Source organism: Zonotrichia albicollis, chromosome 1 (genome assembly GCF_047830755.1).
Source record: "Zonotrichia albicollis isolate bZonAlb1 chromosome 1, bZonAlb1.hap1, whole genome shotgun sequence".
NCBI lineage: Eukaryota > Metazoa > Chordata > Aves > Passeriformes > Passerellidae > Zonotrichia > Zonotrichia albicollis.
This window is the reverse complement of record NC_133819.1, coordinates 149,579,912-149,598,520: the sequence shown is the minus strand read 5'-3', so window position 1 is coordinate 149,598,520 and position 18,609 is coordinate 149,579,912. Positions and strand designations below refer to the sequence as shown.

Below are 18,609 nucleotides of genomic sequence, written 5' to 3'. Positions count from 1 at the left end.
AAAGCTGAAGTAGCACTTCATCTGGCCACTACTGTAAAAGACAAGAAAAAGGGTTTGTCTACAAACATCAACTAAAAAGGAGGGCCAATATTAAGCCTTCTGGTCCTAGCCCTGACAGTTGACCAGTGGCTTCCCCAAGAACCAGCCCTGGCAACTTTGATGAGAGAGACTGCTTGAGCCAGTTTTCGGAAAAGCAACTTTAATGTAACAGCAAAGCAACAAACTACACAACATGCATAGTAGAAGGAATGAACCAGAAAAAGCCAGGGTCCAGAGTCTGCAGAGAAACTTATACATTTCAGAAAGGGGCGGGGTTAGGGCAGGGTCTGAGCAAAGGATCCAACAGGAGAGAGTGACTTGGAATATTACAATCAATGCAGCAAAAATTATCCAATGACAACACAGGGAACTTAGGCCTTTCTAGTAGTAATTGAATAGCTGAACTGGAGGATCATGGGTGGGAGCTCCTCTCACCCTAACTTTAAGAGGGTTTTCCCATGGCCTCAGATTTCAGCCTCCTTCATTATTTAAACTGACTCAAACAGGCCAAGAAAAATTCTTCATTTGATGCAGAGGGGAATATGTTCACAGAGAATGAGGAAAAGTTTTCCCTACCTAATGCCTTCTTTGTCTCAACCTTCAATAGCAGACTGTTTATGCCAAAGACAAGCAGCCTGCTGAGCCAGCACACGAGGGACAGGGAGCTGACCAGATCCCTGCAATTCTGCAGGAAGTTATTAGTGACCTGTAGAGCCACTGAGACACTGACAAGTCTGGGGGGGCTGGCTGGGAGTCTCCCAGGCGGGCTCAGGGAGCTGCAGATGAGGTCTCTAAGGTGCTCTCCATCCTTTATTATCAATCCTGAGCAGTCACCAGGGTCCCACTTGACTGGAGGTGGCAATGTGACATCCATGCCCAAGAAGGGCCACAGGGAGGATGCAGGGAATTGCAGTTCTGTCAGCCTGACCTCAGGGCCCAGTATGGTTCTGGTGCAGGTCATCATGAGGGGGATCACATGGCTCAGAGAGGACAACCAAGGGATCAGGTCTAGTCAGTGTGGGTTTGGAAAGGCAGGTCCTGCCTGACCAACGTGATGTCCTTTGAGCAGCAAGTGGCCCTCCTCAGGGCTGAGGGAAAAGCTGTGCATGGAGGTTCCCTGGACTCAAGCAAAGCCTTTGACTCCATCTCCCACAGCAGAGTCCTGGAAAAGTCGTCAGCCCAGGGCTTGGGCAGGGACACTCTTTGCTGGGTTAGGAACTGTCAGGATGGCCAGAGTAGCTGTGAATGGTGCCACATTCAGGTGGTTTCTGGTCACTAGTGGTGTCCCCTGGGTCCAGTCCTGTTCAGTGTCTGTCCTGTGGATGTAGACAGGGACATTGAGGGTACCCTCAGTAGTAAATTTGTGACACTACCAAGCTGGGTGGGAGTGTCAACATGCTGGAGGGTAGGAAGGCTGTCTGGGAGGGATGTGGATAGGCTGGATAGATGGTGTGAGGCCAGCAGGATGAGTTTCAAGAAGAGCCAGGCCTGGGTCCCACCCTTGTGTCACAGCAAGCCCCTGCAGTGCCACAGCTGGGGCAGAGTGGCTGAAAATCTGCCCAGTGGGAAAGTCCCTGGAGGTTCTGGCTGACAGAGGCTGTCCGTGAGCTGGCATGTACCCATGTGGGCAAGGAGGCTGGTGGCCTCCTGGCCTTCTGTGTCAGCACTGTAGTGGCCAGCAGAAACAGGGCAGTGACAGTCCCTCTGTGCTGGACACTGGCTAGAAATCTTCATTCAGTTCTGGGCACCTTATGAAAAGAAAGGGGTTGAGGTGCCAAGATTGTTGCCAGAGAAGGGCAGTGGTGTTGATGAAGGGTCTAAAGGGTAAATCCTATGAAGAGCTGCTGTGGGACCTGGGTGTATTCTGGGGAAAAGATGACTCAGGGGGGACCTTACTGCTCTTTACAGCCTCCCTGGCAAGCGGCTGTAGCCAGGTTGGGATTGGTCTCTATTCCCGGACAAACAGCAACAGGACAAGAGAAAATGGCCTCCAGCTATGCCAGGGAACATTAAAGTTGGAAAGCAGAAAGAATTTGTTGACTGAAAGGTTTGTCAGGCATTGCAAGGTTCTGCCCAGGGAGGTGGTGGAGTCAGCATCTCTGGAAGTGTTCAGTGAACAACTGGATGTGGCACTCAGTGCTCTGGTCTTGTTGCCATGGTGGTGTTCAGTCAAAGGTTAAGCTCAATGGCCTTGGAAGTCTTTTCAACCTTAATGTTTCAGTGATTCTATCTTTAAGATCCCTTCCAACCCAATCTATTCTATGATGCTCTGAATAAGTAACAAAGAGTAATTGAACTTAGGAGAAAATACATGAAATATATGCTGGGTCATTCAGAGACCTACATGAGTAATGAAGAAATAGCGTGTAGAGGGAAGCTGTGTGATAAATGTAACACCAGTCTGTGCCTACAGTAAAGGATAAACCTTCTGTATGCACAATCTTGGAGCATAATAAATGGTGGACATTGCTGGAGAAAAATGAACTGGAACAAATTGATAACCTAGATGGCAATAAATCATGGGAAGAGGATGTAGCATCCCAGTGTTCCACAACCACTATGGCGTGAATTGTTCTATAAAATGATTTGGGGAAAATGGTACCATTTCTCACTTTTTTTTTGCAGTTATTTTGGTTGATAACAAATAAAAGTGTTTTGACCTCCTTAATATCCATCTCCTTGGGGGTCTTAGGAATCTAAGCATCAAACAGTTTGTTTGTGTGGTAAGTGTACAGAGCAAACACAAGATTTTTTTGAAGCACAAATCTAATGCTATTGTGCATCCAATGCATCATTCATTTTAAGTCACTGAATATTATTAAAATGTACGTAAAACATCACAGTAAGACAGACCACAACCAGTTTCTGCATGAGCAGAGAAAAGAGAGTTAATTGAGATTGTATGTCCAGATCTATTAATTATGAGATGGCTATTGAAAATAAGAATGTACAACAACAATCAGAAAATATGCTCAGGATGTTGCTTTTACTTTGCACTGTTGTGTATTGTGCCATGTTGTGTTCTACGTATGTTTTTTCATTTCTTTCTTGTTTCCCTGCAGGGTGAACCAGGACTTCCAGGATTGCCTGGTACTAAAGTAAGAATTTGTTTTTTAACTTTTCCCATTATTGCTTGAGAAGTAGAAATGCAGGTTGGGAGGATCTCACTGAGAGATGTTCTTAAATAGTTTTTTTAAGGAAGTTTTTAAAAGAAAAGACTTTTGAAGAAGGCATGTGACAGGTTCCAATGAGGAGATGCTCTTCCACAGTTCTGGGAGATTGTGAAGTGTGAAGACCAGGACTTGAGGCAATGAAAGAAAGCATTGCCTCAAGTGCATCAGACAGAGCAATACTGTGACAAGACCGTGTGGTTTCTGACAGTTGTTGATTCCAAGTGGCCTTTGGTACATAGAGCCTGGGCAAGTTATAAAAGCAAATGAACTTTCAGTATTGAGTAGCTGAGTGTCTTTGATATGGACTAAGTGTAAGAGTTGGGGCAGGAGAAGAAAAAGGCAGTTTCTGATGAGAGGGAATGATCTTTCCTTAGCTTGTATCTGGAAAAGTCCTGGTGGAATATTAAAACAGCTAGAATTTGATGTTCTGAAATCAGGAAAGCACTCATGAAAAAATGAAACAGAAAAGAGAAGAGTGGGGCTTATCCTTATTGTGGCACTACATCCTTTGTGCATCCCTCTGCCTTCACTGATGCCAGAGACAACTCTGGCAGGGATGTAAGGATGTCCAGAGACTAGTACTGTCTGTATGAAGAGGTTATCTCTGGGTGAATGGAGAGATTTACCACTAAGTATGCAGAGGAGAGGTCTAGAACTCAGTTCAGTATGGGCTGGTAAAAAAGCAGTTAGGTAGTATCCCTTTAACCTTAAAAAAAAAACAAAACAAAAAAGATTAAAATTAGGAAATAGCACTCTTCAACTATAGACCGGAATAAGAGGCTCCCTGGTAATTGTGGGAAAGTCAGCAGGCTTTCCCTTACTCAGAATGTGGTAGAAAGTAAAGGAATTAAAAAACTACGAAAAAAACCTGGCTGTTTGGGTAAGAACATTTTGCTGTGCTGTTCAAAATGTGATATTAATGATGGGACAGCAATTACCAAGAAATTTCTAAAGATGTGTATAACATCTGAAAATGAGTTTAACTGATGGAGCATATCCCCAGCCAGTCTGCTTGTTATGTGATTCCTTCTGCACTCAATAGATCTTTGTGATTTGGAATAAAACAAGATCTGGGGAATTTACTAACTTATTTATATAATGAGATAATTAATTAAGTTCTTACTGTTTATACAGCCACCCAAATCACTTCACAGGTGAGAGAAAACCTTGTGATAGTCTGAGCTCTTTAAATAGAAAGCATCTCCCAGCCTGCAAGAGGATTTGAGGAGCTGTAGGAGTTATCATGCAACTTGAAGGAACAGCAAGGGCAGAAAAGTACCCTGTGGGGGCCCATCATACCTCTGGCACCTTCTGCCTTGTATTTACTCTTTCCATCCTTGATGACTCTGTATTTCCATTGCAGGTGCATATTGAAGGCCTAAAAGGAGAGGAAGTAAGAGAGACTCAAAATCTCTTCTTTCATTGCAAGGATATTTTAATGTAATTCTGTTGCCTGTTAGGTTAGATTTTGCTGGAAAATAGTGCTTTAAAGGGAAGCTGGATGGAAGCATTATCAGGACATCAAGAAATAAATTTTCCTAATTACAATGGCAAAAATAATGAAGAAAGGAGAAAGGGCAATGCCATTTTCAGATGTGAATCTTACATAAATGAGAAATATGAACTGTTGAGTCAGCTATGCAATTATGCAAGGACAGGGATGTATTAACATTAATGTTAAACTGTATTTTATTTTTTGCCTAGTTTGTCTCTGAACCTGGGCACTCAAATAGGGGGACATACCCATTGTGTCAGTCTGTTAGTCCAATGTATAAAATATATATATATTTAAATTTTTATTTTTTTGTTGGTGGATCTGTATTTTGCATTTAGCTGTTACTTAATACAATTGTATGCATCATGTAAATGATACTTTAAAGCCCTTCAGACCTCTGTAGGCTTGGGGGAAATGCTGGTGGGAGCTGCTTATGCAAAAACTGTTGTTCTCCACTACCAAACACCACCCCAGAGAGTTCTAGTGGAATATCCAGGATATCCCAGTGTCTTCAGTAGAGTTACTACCTGTGAAAAACAGAGAACCAGATACGGATAAGTGCCTGTTGAGTGTGGGTGGATCAGTCTGTCTGCAGCCTAGTGAGTGCTAATAATTTGAGTAGTCAGAGATTAAGGAGAAAAACAGCTGGTTCTGCACTGGTTCTTCAGGACTTGTGTGGAAAGTGGTGGTATAGGTCCTGTAAAGACAGTCAACATGTCTAATGTGCCCATGCACATTTTCATAAAGATACTTTAAAACTTTTATTAAAAAAAACCCAAACATTCCTGTAGGGAAAGCCTGGGCCACGAGGACCACAAGGCCACCCTGGACTTCCTGGACCTCCAGTAAGTTGTTTCTCTCACTACTTGCAATTTCAGAAGCTAAAACTCAGGCTGGAGTGAGGCATATGAAAATCTTATACATTATTCAGGCTCCAAAATATTTAAATAGTGCCCACAGCCTCCAGTTTTCTTCATTGCTGACAGAAGGTGTCGTGCTGTGGATGGCCTGTCTGAACAGAGGGAAGTGACAACCAGGACACGGGCAGACTTTGCCTTAAGGCTGTTGTCATGCAGAACCTGATCATTTTTCTATTTCTAATGTCCTGAAGAGCTGTATGGGCACATCTCAGAGAGGCACTGACTGATAATTTGTGAGCTGTCATGTCATGAAGGTCAGGGAGTAGTTGCTGTCAAAGGGGTTGGTGTTATGCCACAAGGTCGTGGCTGAAATACTTTCTGGATGAAAATTAAGAATTGAGTATGTGTGTTTATATTTCAACACAATTTTTATAACAGTTTGTACATGCCAACATTCTTACTTCTGACTTAAATTGCAGCCTATTCTACTTATATTTTATGACCCAGCTCTGCAGGATGTCTCAGTTCAGACTGTCACTGCTGCCTCATTTGTAACACTCTGTGTTTCCTCTCTTTTGAATTGCTTGTTGTGTTTTACTGTTGATTGGCTTTTGTAAAATTGATGGCATTGTGAAGGTGTGTTGCTTAGGTAAATCCAGTTTGAATTATGTAATTTAAATATAGTTGTGTGCTCTGTATTTAATCAGGGCATTGTCACTTTATCTTGTTTACTCATTCTCTTCTGCTCACAGGACAACATAATCATCAGGTAAGAGTTGTCTAGGTAGCCATGCAGTAACGGTAGCACAAAACAGCTGGGAAATCATATATAGTTCACTAGTTTTTTCTTATTCTGTTAACTTTCTAAATCTTCTCAATTTTAAAGGGAGAGCCTGGTCTGGAAGGCAAGCCTGGAATCCCTGGTTTGCCAGGTCAAAGGGTGAGTTGCTTCTTTTATTTAATTTGAGTCTCAGGAGGCTCGGGACAGCTTTGTTCAATAAGGTTTGCTACTTTCGCCCACCTTACATATATTCGTCTACTTATATAAGAATCCTGAGTCCCAGATCCTTTCCCATATTCCTTATTGATTGTCCAGGAACTTTCAGTATCTCTTGGAGCTGACGGGTTGAATGCAGTGCAGGTTCTTTATTGCCATGTGCTCTCCTGTGTTTATATCTGCTCCTTACTGCTGAGGGGTTGCTTGATATGACTCTGAGTGTGCAGAACCACTACTAATGTGGTCAGTTTGAAATTTCAGAGAAATTCTGTTGTCCTAGAAGTCAAATGAGTGTAAAGATTCTTGCAATACATATTATTTTCTGTCCTGTTTGGTCTGTACTCAAAAAGAAGATCCCCAAAAATGGTAGCTGGTGTACCATTCTCTGCCAGAAGCTTAGCTTTCCTATGCATGAAAAACTCGTGGATTTTTTTTGACATGGAATTATATCTTCACATATTTAAGTACTGCTAAGAGGTCAATTTCATAGTGGACCTGATATTGTTGCACTTGTACTCTGAACCTGCTTTTCCTTGCTTGAGCCTGTCCATATGAAGAACATCTCATGAGACAACACAGAATCAGAACATCCTGATTTGGAAGGCACATCACTGATTTGGAAGAACATCTCATGAGACAACACAGAATCAGAACATCCTGATTTGGAAGGCACACGATCAGGATCATCGAGTCCAAATCCCAGCCCTGCACAAAGGAACCCCAAGAATCCCACCACATTCCTGAGGGAATTGTTCAAATGCTTCTTGAACTCTGGCAGGCTTGGTGCTGCAATCACTGCCCTGGGGAGTGATTGTTCCAGTGCTCAGCCACACTCTGATGAAAACCTTTTCCTGATATCCAGCCTAAATCTCCCCCAATTCAGCTTCATGCTGTTTCCTCAAGTCCTGTCACTGGTCACCACAGAGAAGAGATCTCTACTTGCCCCTCCTCTTCCCCTCACAAAGAAGCTGTAACTGCAATGAAGTCTCTCCTCAGTCTCCTCCAGGCTGAACAGACCAAGTCCTCTGGACACTCTCTAATACCTTTATATGTTTCTTATATTGTGGAACCCAAAACTTCCCCCAGGACTCAAGGTGAGGCCACTCCAGTGCAGAGCAGAGCGGGACAATCCGTTCCCTTGCCCAGCTGGTGATGTTGTGCCTGCTTCCCCGAGGACAGGGCTGACCCTCCTGGCTGCCAGGGTGCTGCTGACTCCAACTTTCTACTTACCAGGACCCCAAGTCCCATCCCACAGCTGCTTTCCAGCCTCATTCCCCAATCTGTCTGTACATCCAGGGTTGCCCCATCCCAGGTGCAGGATCTGGAACTATGGATTCACACCAATCACCACACAATTGGTGATTGCCCACCATCCAATTGGTGATTGCCCAGTCTATTTGTCAAGGTCTCTCTTCAGGGCCTCTTTGCCCTCAAGAAAGTCGACAAATAAGAGTGGAAGTGAGATACCTGCTTAGCATTTTTGGAGGCAGTCACTTGGGTCTCAGTACTGCTGTTTAATGGGTCACTTTTTTAAGTAGCCACAGAGACTTTATAAGGAGTTCACTCCCTAAAGGAGATCATGGGGTTTGCCTGGAGTGCTTTGAGTCAGCACCAGGGCTGTTATCAGCCTGTGTGAGAACCTGTGAGCATAGGAAGGTGATGAGGAAACAACAGCACAGGGAAAAGATATACACCTGGCTAAGAGGCTTTCTGCAGACTGTCCATTGGATTGTGTGCTGTTAAATTTAGCTGTAAGCATGAATTTTAGGAATCTTCCTAAAGATAGTGCAAGCAGCCTTTAGTCAATGCCTCAGTGGAAAAGGGCACTTACTTGCTTTCTTGTAATTTCCTAAACATTAGAAAATATCACTTTAGCAAATAACTCTGCAGTGCTTTGCCCCTAAATTGGTAAGTTAGGAGTTATCCTGGTTTTAAAGCCTGGTGTGAAACATTGTTTCTTGAATCAGATTAATAGAGCATATTAGCTGGTAAAAGACAGTGATCCGTCAGGATTTGCAACAGGACAGAAAATGCTCCTGTTAATGATCATTTGATTACAGATGTCATTTGATCTGTTCTGTCTTTAAATTTTTCCCTAGACTCTGTTGTGTCTAGCTAGTTAGACTTCTCCTAAGGGTCTTTATTAGTCACCAAGTGTCTTAGATGAACAAATATATTTTTTTAATTAAAGGCCATTATTCAATAACTGAATTCTTGAGATGAATCAAAGTACTGGGCTTGGTGGATGTACACAGATCCCATCTGGGGGCAGGAGGTAACAATTCCAACCTGAAGCAAGCAACTGGGTTGTGTTCATTTTATTAGTCAAAAAGTGTCTGGCAGCTGATGTCTGCATTTTGACAACGATACCCTCACATCAGGAGCACACTGTGTGAAGAAAAATGCTCTGCTATTCTCATGTGACCTGCAAGACCTCTGAGTGACAGACAATACTGTCCTGATTTTATTAAAACTTCCTGAAAAAGAACTCTGAGAGTCTGCTTTCACTTTTAGGGTGGTTTTGTGGTTTTCTTCCCTCTACCTGTGATTCTTTTTCTTCTGTCAAATTGAAGAAAATTGAAGTGCTTTGGTTCTGCTCTTAAGTCTTTGATACCTGATCTACTAAACTATTTGTTGGAAATAAAACCAATTTTTTTTCTTGATAGGTACAAAAGGTGCAGGCTTATGACATGCTCCTGGAAAACATGCAGATCTGTGTCCAGTACAGATTAAACATAGGGTTCCTCTTAAGTGTACTCAGTAATTCGGATTTCAAGAATCTGCCTCTTTTTTAAATGCTACAATTTCATTCAAGTGATTGAAATTTCAGAAAGAGACCAAGAGAAAACATTTATCCTGCAGCAGTCATGAGGTAGGAGCTGTTTAGACCATTTTGAGTGTGATATGCTGGACCACAGCTTAGTTTTATAAAATTACATTGATAAACTCTGTCCAAGTTCAAGGTACAATCAGTACAAACCAAAAAATAATACTGGAGTATCATGGGGTAATAAGAATAAACTTATGAAAAGAAAATGAATGGAAAATACATTTATAATATAGTAATATTTAATGAATGTACTTCTCTGTGTTTAAGACTCAAAGTCAGGCAGATAAGTAATAATAACAATAAATAATAACAAAAGTTTAAAGTAGGAACTCCTGGGTTCAGGGTGCACTCCAGAGGAGCAGTGTTCAGATTATTTGTCAATGCAGGAAACGTTTGTCCCTGTCAGCTGTCCTGGGAGATTAAAAGTTAACAAATCTGTGGAGGGCTGCTGAGTTCTTCCTGTGTTTGATGGCGGAAGAAATACAGGTATTTGACTTTCCATTCTTGACCCATGTCTCACCTGAGTGGATTGTTGCAGATGACTTTCCTGTTCAGGCCAGTCACAACTTGAATTTGGAAGTCGATACTATTTCAACTCTTACTTCTCTGTGTGTGAACTGCCCTGGATTTGAACCACTTTAGGCTCCCAAAATCCAAGGAATGGAGAGAGCTGACTGGTAATTCCAGGGTGAAATGGATAAATAATCTAGGAGAGAGGAGAATAAGGTTGCCTCGAAAATTAAGTAGGCTTTTTGGAAGGAGCCAGCCTCAAGGTGCACTCTCTCTCAATGTCCAGGAGTCCTTGTAACCCTTGACTTTGCCACAACTGCCCCAATAATCACTCATGATCTGGCCAACCCTGGTGGTAATTTTATCCTCAAACTTATGGAGATGTTCTCACTTCAGAATTTACCTGTGTTATCTATCTAATGCATATGGAGACTGCAAAAGGCTGGAGCCTTCAGGGAGCTCAAACATTGATTAACACTACTGGATTTCTTCTGGTTTCTCTAGTATTGCAGAGGTAAAGAGACCAGATAAAATGGGTAATCCTAGTATCCCATCAAGGTTACAGGAGAAACAAAATTGGCATTTATGCTAGCAGTTATATTCATTCACAACTAAAGATGTTTTCTGCGTACTTTGTACCAAATCCACCTGTGTTCCTGAGCCAAACCTCAGAGAAAAACATGCTAAGAAAACGTGTATTCTGGCTAATGGATAGCAAGATGGGAAAGAGTCTTGGGCTGAGGTATCTTTCAGAACTTCCCCTCCAGCAGAGTGGAAATGACATTTTTCCTTGATTTCCTGTCTTCTGTATAGAAGATATCGTTTTGATGGATGGTTGTGTTCACATTTATTTGTGAGTATTTGAAATGTTCAGATGACTTTGCCTGCCCTGGCAAAGTTCAGCTATGCAGAAATCAAACTGTAAGCAAGTTAACAAAAAAAAAAAAAAAAAAAAGGAGAAGGAATTGATGTCATATGATGTCATAGACTAAATTCAGAGTGAAACTGTAATTGTCAGTGAGCTAAATACACAAATTTCCAATAAAACATACATTTTTAACTGTGCTTTTGTTCAAATTGCTGATAAAGGCAAATAGGATATATTTCATATTGTCAAAAGCTACACAATCTTACCTGATTCCTACTGTAGGTAACAGAGCATAATGTATGGGTTTCTCTGTCATATTATTAGGCAATGTGACATTTCATTAAGTTTTGCTCTCATAGGTATAATTTCTCCCAGCAAGTATTTCTGTCCTTTTCAGACAGACTATAATGCTTTGGAGCAAATCTGTTGTAGCTGGATTTCAGTTAACCTCAGCGTGGCCCACAAGTCCCTTTCACAATGGGAAGTCTCTCTCAGTCTCTATATGTTGCTCTAAAAGATTTCTTAATGTTTTGAAACAACCTGAAGCTTCTGAACATTATACCCAAGGAAAGAATAACCAGCTGCTCTTGCATCTCTTCTGAAGACAGAACAGTTGGTTGGTGGGACACAAAGGCATCAGGAACACTGGGTTGTTTTGATGGACACAATTAAGGATGCTTCCTATGTGCCTGGTGCCAAATCCACCTCTGTTCCTGGGACCAAGCCTCAGAGGACACTGCAGCATCTCTCTTCTGAGGAAAACAGAGAGCTGGGCCTGTTCAGCCTGGAGAAGTGATGACTGAGGGGGGACCTTATCCCTGTCTGTCAGTGTCTGCAGGGAGGGGTCAGAGGGACCTGGCTCTGCTTGGGTGCCAGCAATGGGACAAGAGGAACAGGCAGGAACTGATGCCCAGGAAGTTCCACCTGACTATTAGGAAGAACTTCTTTACTGTGAAGTGACTGAGCACTGGATTTTCCTTCCCTGGAGACATTCCAGAACTGTCTGGACACAATCCTGTGCCTGTGCTCTGGGATGGTCCTACCTGAACACGGGAAGTTGGACCAGATTACCTGCTATGGTGCCTTCCAACCTGACCCATTCTGTGATTCCATGATTCTGTGATTCTCAGTGTTGTAACTCTGGAAGTAGCCACCTTGGCATGGAGCTCCCGCATGGATAGGAAGCTGGAGGCGGCTCATCTCCTGTGTCTGGCCCCCCACACCACATCCTGTATGCTTTATTCACATTTATATTCATGTTCATATTTAAATGAGTATTTTAACAGTGCCATTTGCATGGTCACCTTGGCAGCGGGCAAAATGATAATCTTTAACTAGAAAACATATGTTAAATGATGTGGTGACATGAGTCCTTCAAATTAAAAATGAGGTCTTGTTGGCTTTGACAAGAAAATAAATGATGGATGTTGGAAAAGTAGAAGGAACATTTAGGAAGAGTGGGTGTGCTGGAGTATATAATTCAAATTTTTATTGATATTGAGTCCTGCAAATGATTACAAATTCTTTCTGATACTGAGGACCCTATAATCACTCCTTTAATATTGTTCTTAAATTCTTCTGTATATGAATGCTGATTTTCATTGTTTTAGGGTGGACAGTTGCTGGGGATTTTTTAATGAGAAAAATAATTAAAATAACTGATTCTGACACATCAGATAAATCTCAGTCACAGCTGAGGAAAACATAATGAAAACTTTTCTTTTTGATGGTTTAGATTTTTCATTAAGTCAGCAAAAAACTGCTATTAACAGATGCTGTTTCTGCACATCTTTCTATGAAGAAAAATAAAGGGAAGATTTTGTATTTGACCCTTCACATTATCAGGGACATTAAACTTTTTAAAATTATATTTTCCTTCTAAAAAGAAAATCAGTCTGGAAGAGAAGTAGAAATGAAGGAAGAAAAAGTCTGTCTCTCAGATATTTACATGACTCTTCTTGTACCCTCCCCCACTATATTACTAACAGCCTTAGAAATATTTATGATTCAGTGTCGGTTACATATGAAGGAAGAAGAGATAATTTTTATAAAATATGTGACTTACCTAAAGCAACACAGCAAGTCATCTGTTGGGTTAAGAAACAAGTCCAACCTCTGCCTTAACTCCAGTGCTTACTCCATCCTTTCTTCCTCTTTTTTCCCATGTTGGATTTTTTCCTTTTGAATTATCTGAGATCAAACCCATGAGGACACACAAGTCCAGCATCCATACAGGTGACCTTGTCTCAGGCTTGTACTCCAGCTCTTGTCTTCTGCTTGCCTTGCACCAGTGGAGTTCTCTGGTTCCTTTGAAGGGATATTTTTAACTTGCAGAGGAGTCTTGGTAAGCTCTGCCCTTTGATGCTAATGTCACCTTTACCTAGAAATTCCTGTTTTCCAGCTAAGAGATTGTGGATCTTTTCTATTCAACCGTGCACCAGAGTTCTCTTTTATTTTATTTCTTAATGCAAGAAACAGTGCAAGGGACCAGAGGAACATTGCTTTACCTCTCAGCCCATGTTTAAACTTGGCACTTCCCTTGGCTGCATCTCGGCACCATGACTTCCTTATCCCTCTGTAGCGGGAAGCCAAGTGGGATTGCAGGGTGTAGGAGATGCCACAATATGTGTAAGAACAGCTCTCAACTTTACAGCTATTTTCACAATTTTGGAGATACAGGATTGTTAAAGACAACTGGGGTTTCATTTCCAAATGGTGTCGTCTTCATTTCTAGCTTTTGTGTTTTGTGTACCCACGTTACATTGATTTACCAGGTTGGTAGTGAAAGGCTTTGGAAAATCAATAGCAGTCTTTGGTCGGCTCTCTAATATGTGCTCCTCTGTTGAACATGCAGGGCAAAAAAGGAGAACCAGGATTCCCAGGAATCAATGGTCTGATTGGCCCTCAGGTAAGTGATGACTTCTTATTATTATTTCTTATTATAATTTTCCTGTAATATGTGTAAAACCAGAGTTGGTGGAAACAGAAGACATGGAACCACACAATGCAGCATGTGTGATCTTCCTCTTTATACTGTATTTGAAGTTCATGTTTCCCCTTTTAAGATGTAAATAATTTATCTTGTTGAGATTGAGAGATGTCTGTTTGTCTGACAGCAATTTCATTTACCTTCCAGAGTTTTTCAGCATCTTAGAACCAGCACAGCTGTGTTGTATGGCATTTCCCCATTGCCTGTGCTTAAAGCTGCCTCATCCCAGAGGAGAATCCTTGATTTGTGTTTAGTGAGGAAGGGGGATTTCTTAAGTTAATGACCCCTTAACTCCTTTTTTTAAAAGCTTTTGGCAAATTAGAGCTGCAAATTGCACCATAGCATCATGAGGGCAACACAGAGGGGTTTATGTTAAGAATTGCCAAGAGGATTCAGCTCCACCATGGATCAGCCTGTTTGGCCCTAATAACACTGACACCTCTGACATAGTTCCTTGTTAACTTTGGAGACAAATTCAGCAGACCTAAATCACTTTGTAGGGTCACCCCGGCAATAAGAAAAATATCCACAGGAATGTCCTAAAGCAGGAAAGGTGCAATCTCACACTGAGCTGACTGCTCAGAACAAAACAGCATTTCATTTGTTCCCTTTCAAGAGTAAATTAACAAACTGGACTTTGGCTTTAGGATTGCATTTCAATAATTGCTAAAGGGAAGAATGATGAGCTTCCATTGCTACAGCTGTTGGTGATGTACTGCAACTTCTGTAGTGGCGTGGGATTTAGATGGTGGTTGCTGCTACCTATACTTATTCCCCAATAAGCATCTCCTGTGGAAAAGCCACTTGGGTAAGCACTCAGGGAAAGCAGTCAAGTCCACACACACCACTCATCATGGATAGCTCAGCAAAGAAAGGCAGAAGGGCCTTTTATATGGCCAGTTCTAGTGGGGTTTATTTTAGCACACTGAAGGAAAACCAGAGACAAAAGACCAGACCACGTGCTCTGCACAAGGGTAAGAAGGGGAGGGCATGGGGGCGGTACAAAGGGCAGGGCAAAGGGCATTGGCTTTGGGGAAAATGGGGCTGGCCACCAAGGATACCACAACCAATGAGGGAACAGGGAAAGGAGAGACCAGGGGAGGTTGGGACATGTGGGGAAAGGAACCGGTATGAGTCTGTGTTAAGTGGAAGTCTGTGAGGAAGTCTTTTCTGTCTGCCCAGGTGGGGTAAACTCCGTGGTGTCTCCAAAGGAGGGCTCTGGGGATTTCCCTGAGGGGGGAGGAATCACGCTGCTAGACAGCAGATTCTGATTGCTTATTTATTTGCTCTGGCAATTTATGCCCTTGAAAGCAGGAGGAATGATCTAGATGTGGTTTGTGTGACAGGAGTTTTGTAAAGAGCTGATCACCTTTCCAATACCTTGAGGCGCCATGCAGATGAAATCCCTTGTGTGCAGCAGGAAACCGTGCCCAGCAAAAAACCATTTGATACTGGTTTTCATACTTTAAGTCTTTTTACTTTTGGTACAGTATCTAATCTGCAAGTATTTCAGCAGCAGCCTGCAAGAATGAAGACAGTGTTTCTAATGGATTTAAAAGATTTTAGAATCATAGGATATTCTGAGTTTTAAGGAGCTCAGAAGGATCATCAAATCCAACTTGTGAGCCTTCACAGGACTCCCCAAGAATCCCTTCCTATTCCTAGAGCATACAAGAACGCTTCTTGAATTCTTGAATTGTTGAGTTGAACACCCTGCTTTTGTTGTGTGATTTTTCTTAGCTTGGTTGATGGTTGGGGGTTTATTTAAGTTTAGTTTAGTTTTGTTTTTTTCTTATTTTCCTTCATTTTGGAGGAATATTTTTTATCCATGTATTATTTTTAAAATACCTGACAGTATCCATCCAAACAATGTCACTCTTCCCTGCAAATTAAAGATATATATGCATGTGTTAGCAATTTTATAAATGTATCTGTGAAAATTGCTGACATAGGATTAAGTAATTTTCCTTTTTGCACACACTAAATAATGTTAGCAAATTTTATGTTAATTAAAACTGCACAAAATGCTTCCCGCATCAGGGGATACTTAAATTGACTCTTCCTCCAAGCTAACTGCATGAAAGGTAAAATATTGTTCCTATTCCTGCAGTGGCACTCTGTTCTAGACATATTGCTGCAGATTTCAATGTTTCTCCTTAATGAAAATGCTTACATTCACTTTGTGACAAAACTATTCAGCTTAACAGCACTTTTTGTGACATTAGATTTTTAAAACACTTTATCAGCATTTTCTCTCCTTTTTTTTTTTTTTTTTTCTTAATTAGACTATGTCCCAAAAATGCCCAGGAAGAAAAGTGGTTTTCGTATACTGTAGTTACATGGATATTCATTCAAATTATGCATGGAAGCCTGTGTCAGCTCTTCCTGTGCTGTCCTGGTGGTGTTGTGGGACAACTGATTTGAGTTGGCTGCACATAAACTAATTAGAACACAAAAATAGTCTCCCTTTCCACTGCAATTTTAAATTTATGTTTTCTGACCTGATTCCCCACATTGATACCTGTATGGACAGGAGGAAGGTGTTGATGTAGGAGCTTTAGGAGGCTCATTGTTGCTGAAGGACTCAGGAAAGATCTTCTGAAGTTATTAGTGGGCTTTGCCAAGGAAAATCATTGCTGATGTGCTCAGTCGTACTGAGAAGCCACAGATCAGGAAGCTGTGCAAGGGAACTGATTTAAGGGCTGCTCTTGTGGGTCCCTTCCAGTTCAGGTTATTCTGTGATTCCATGATCCAGTGATGAACTGGAGGTGAGATGAGTCAGTCCAAGTCTCAAGGATCATTTGAGAGATTATTTGTCAGACCCTGAAGCAGCATCTAGGAGGCAACTTCCCTGCTAGACTGGGGATGTTTTGTGGTAGTAGAGTAGCTTTGTCTCTCATGGCACACACCAACTCAAAATTATAATTGTAAGCCAAATTTTATAATTATCAACCAAATGATAATATAAAAATATTTTTAAATATTTATTTTTCCTTCCAGATCAGCTGTGGTGGTGAACCTGTCCATCTGCTTATTTGTTTCATGTTGTCTGATCAGCACCTTTAAAAATGAGCATTTATTTTCCAGTCATTTTTATAAATGATGCATCTTGCAACATCATTAAAGCATGGAATAGAAATTCTGGATATTTTTTCCTGTCTGGACTTGAGCAATTTTCTGGCAGCAAGGACACAGACACCTGAACTTAATAATGTGTTTGTGTTGTTATTATTTATTTGTACTATTTTAGTGCCCAGGAACCTTAATCATAGACCCAACTTTTATTGCAGTAGGATGTTCAAATGCAGACTGAAAAATGAGCATTTCTGTAAAGAACTTTAGGCTGAAATAATTGTCTCAGGCACTCTGAGCTGTATCACTGAGTTACCAGGGCTGGGGTTTGGCTCCAAATTCAAGCAGTTTTTGGGTTGAGAATGGGGATACAGATGCCTCCTCCTGTTGATGAAGACCCAGTTAATATCATCAGTGGATCCTGAAGCTCTCTTAAAACAGGCACCTACAGTGGCCACTGAGCCACTGTTGAGGCTCCCTGAGATGAGTGGGTACTTGCTGGCCACCTGGGAGACATCAAAACACATTAAAAATCTTTGAGATTTAAATAAAAATGCCATAGCTCTGCCTTGCAATACCTCTGGGCTGTTACTGAAGCTTGCCTTGTGCTGGATAACCTGGTGGTGTAAGTCAGACCTGAGAGGGAGATCAGTACAAGCTGTACCTGTTACGGTCCTGGCTGGCAGTGATTTCATTAGTATAGACTTGTCTGTAGGGTGTGAGCTCAAGCCCAGCTTTTCTTAAGTAATTCAGGAAATAAATGGTCTCCTCTGAAACACACAGTGTCCTTAATGTCTTTTTTATAATGCAAGTTAATACTGCAAAAGGTAAAAAAAGGATGTGGGCCCCAGCTGCAAAGCTCAGATTGAATTCAAACTTTGCCAGTGCTGCTTGGAATTGGAAGATATTGCTCAGAGCAATCTTTAATAAGATCTATACCTTTAAAAAATAAATTAAAAAAGTCTTCACCTGTGAAGATTGCTAATAGTGCTGAAACAAAAGACATTAAAGGAGATTTTTTAGTTGTTTTTTCTCATTTGCTGCACTGACTCAGTAAACCAACTCCAAGCAAACACATGGGGAAATAAATCTTCCTCTTTAGACAAAAGAGATCATGTCCATAGCTTACACTAAGTGATTAAATTAAACAAACACTGCCTTTCACTGGAAGCAGGAAACTCTCCTAGAAAGACTGCTATGTACAAAGTCAACTTTATTCCATACTTTTAAAGAGCTGCAAAGACAGTTTGGAGAATTTTTTGTTGACAGAACTTTCATTTTAAATTTAATGTTGGTACTCCAGTTCCAATGCCACTTGATGAAGTGACTGGAGACTGGATCCGTGTATGAATTATGGCGCTGTCACTGGTGCTGACTACAGGACATGTATTGTAGACAAATGCTCACATCTGTTGGCTCTTCAGGCTTTTGATTTTTAGTGTCATCAGCAGCAGCTATTTTTTATAAGTTCTCTTACCTTTGTATTGATTTGTAAGGCAGGATTTAAGCAGAGAGAGAAACATGATGCTCTTATGCAGCATTACAGAAAATATCTCAGTAATAATTTCCATTTCAGATTGGATATAAGGAAAATTTTCTTCAATAAAAGGATGGTCAAGCGTTGGATCAGGCTGCTCATGGAAATGGTAAAATCACTGTCCCTGGAGCTATTTAAAAGAAGTGGCACTTAGAAATGTGGTTTGGCAGTGGCTGTGGCAGCCCTAAGTTGATGGTTGGACTCAAGGGTCTTAAAGGTCTTTTTCAACCACAATGATT

At 41.4% G+C, this 18,609-nt stretch overlaps 1 protein-coding gene across 1 annotated transcript in view; it reads left to right on the top strand.

Moving 5' to 3' along the window:
- The window catches only part of COL22A1 (collagen type XXII alpha 1 chain), a 228,500-nt gene that overhangs the window by 134,922 nt on the left and 74,969 nt on the right, over positions 1-18,609 (top strand). The window contains exons 20-24 of the mRNA XM_026790395.2: positions 3,102-3,137; positions 4,576-4,605; positions 5,499-5,552; positions 6,454-6,507; positions 13,627-13,680. Of these exons, the coding sequence (XP_026646196.2) occupies positions 3,102-3,137; positions 4,576-4,605; positions 5,499-5,552; positions 6,454-6,507; positions 13,627-13,680 (228 nt within the window). The remainder of the gene's footprint in view (positions 1-3,101; positions 3,138-4,575; positions 4,606-5,498; positions 5,553-6,453; positions 6,508-13,626; positions 13,681-18,609) is intronic.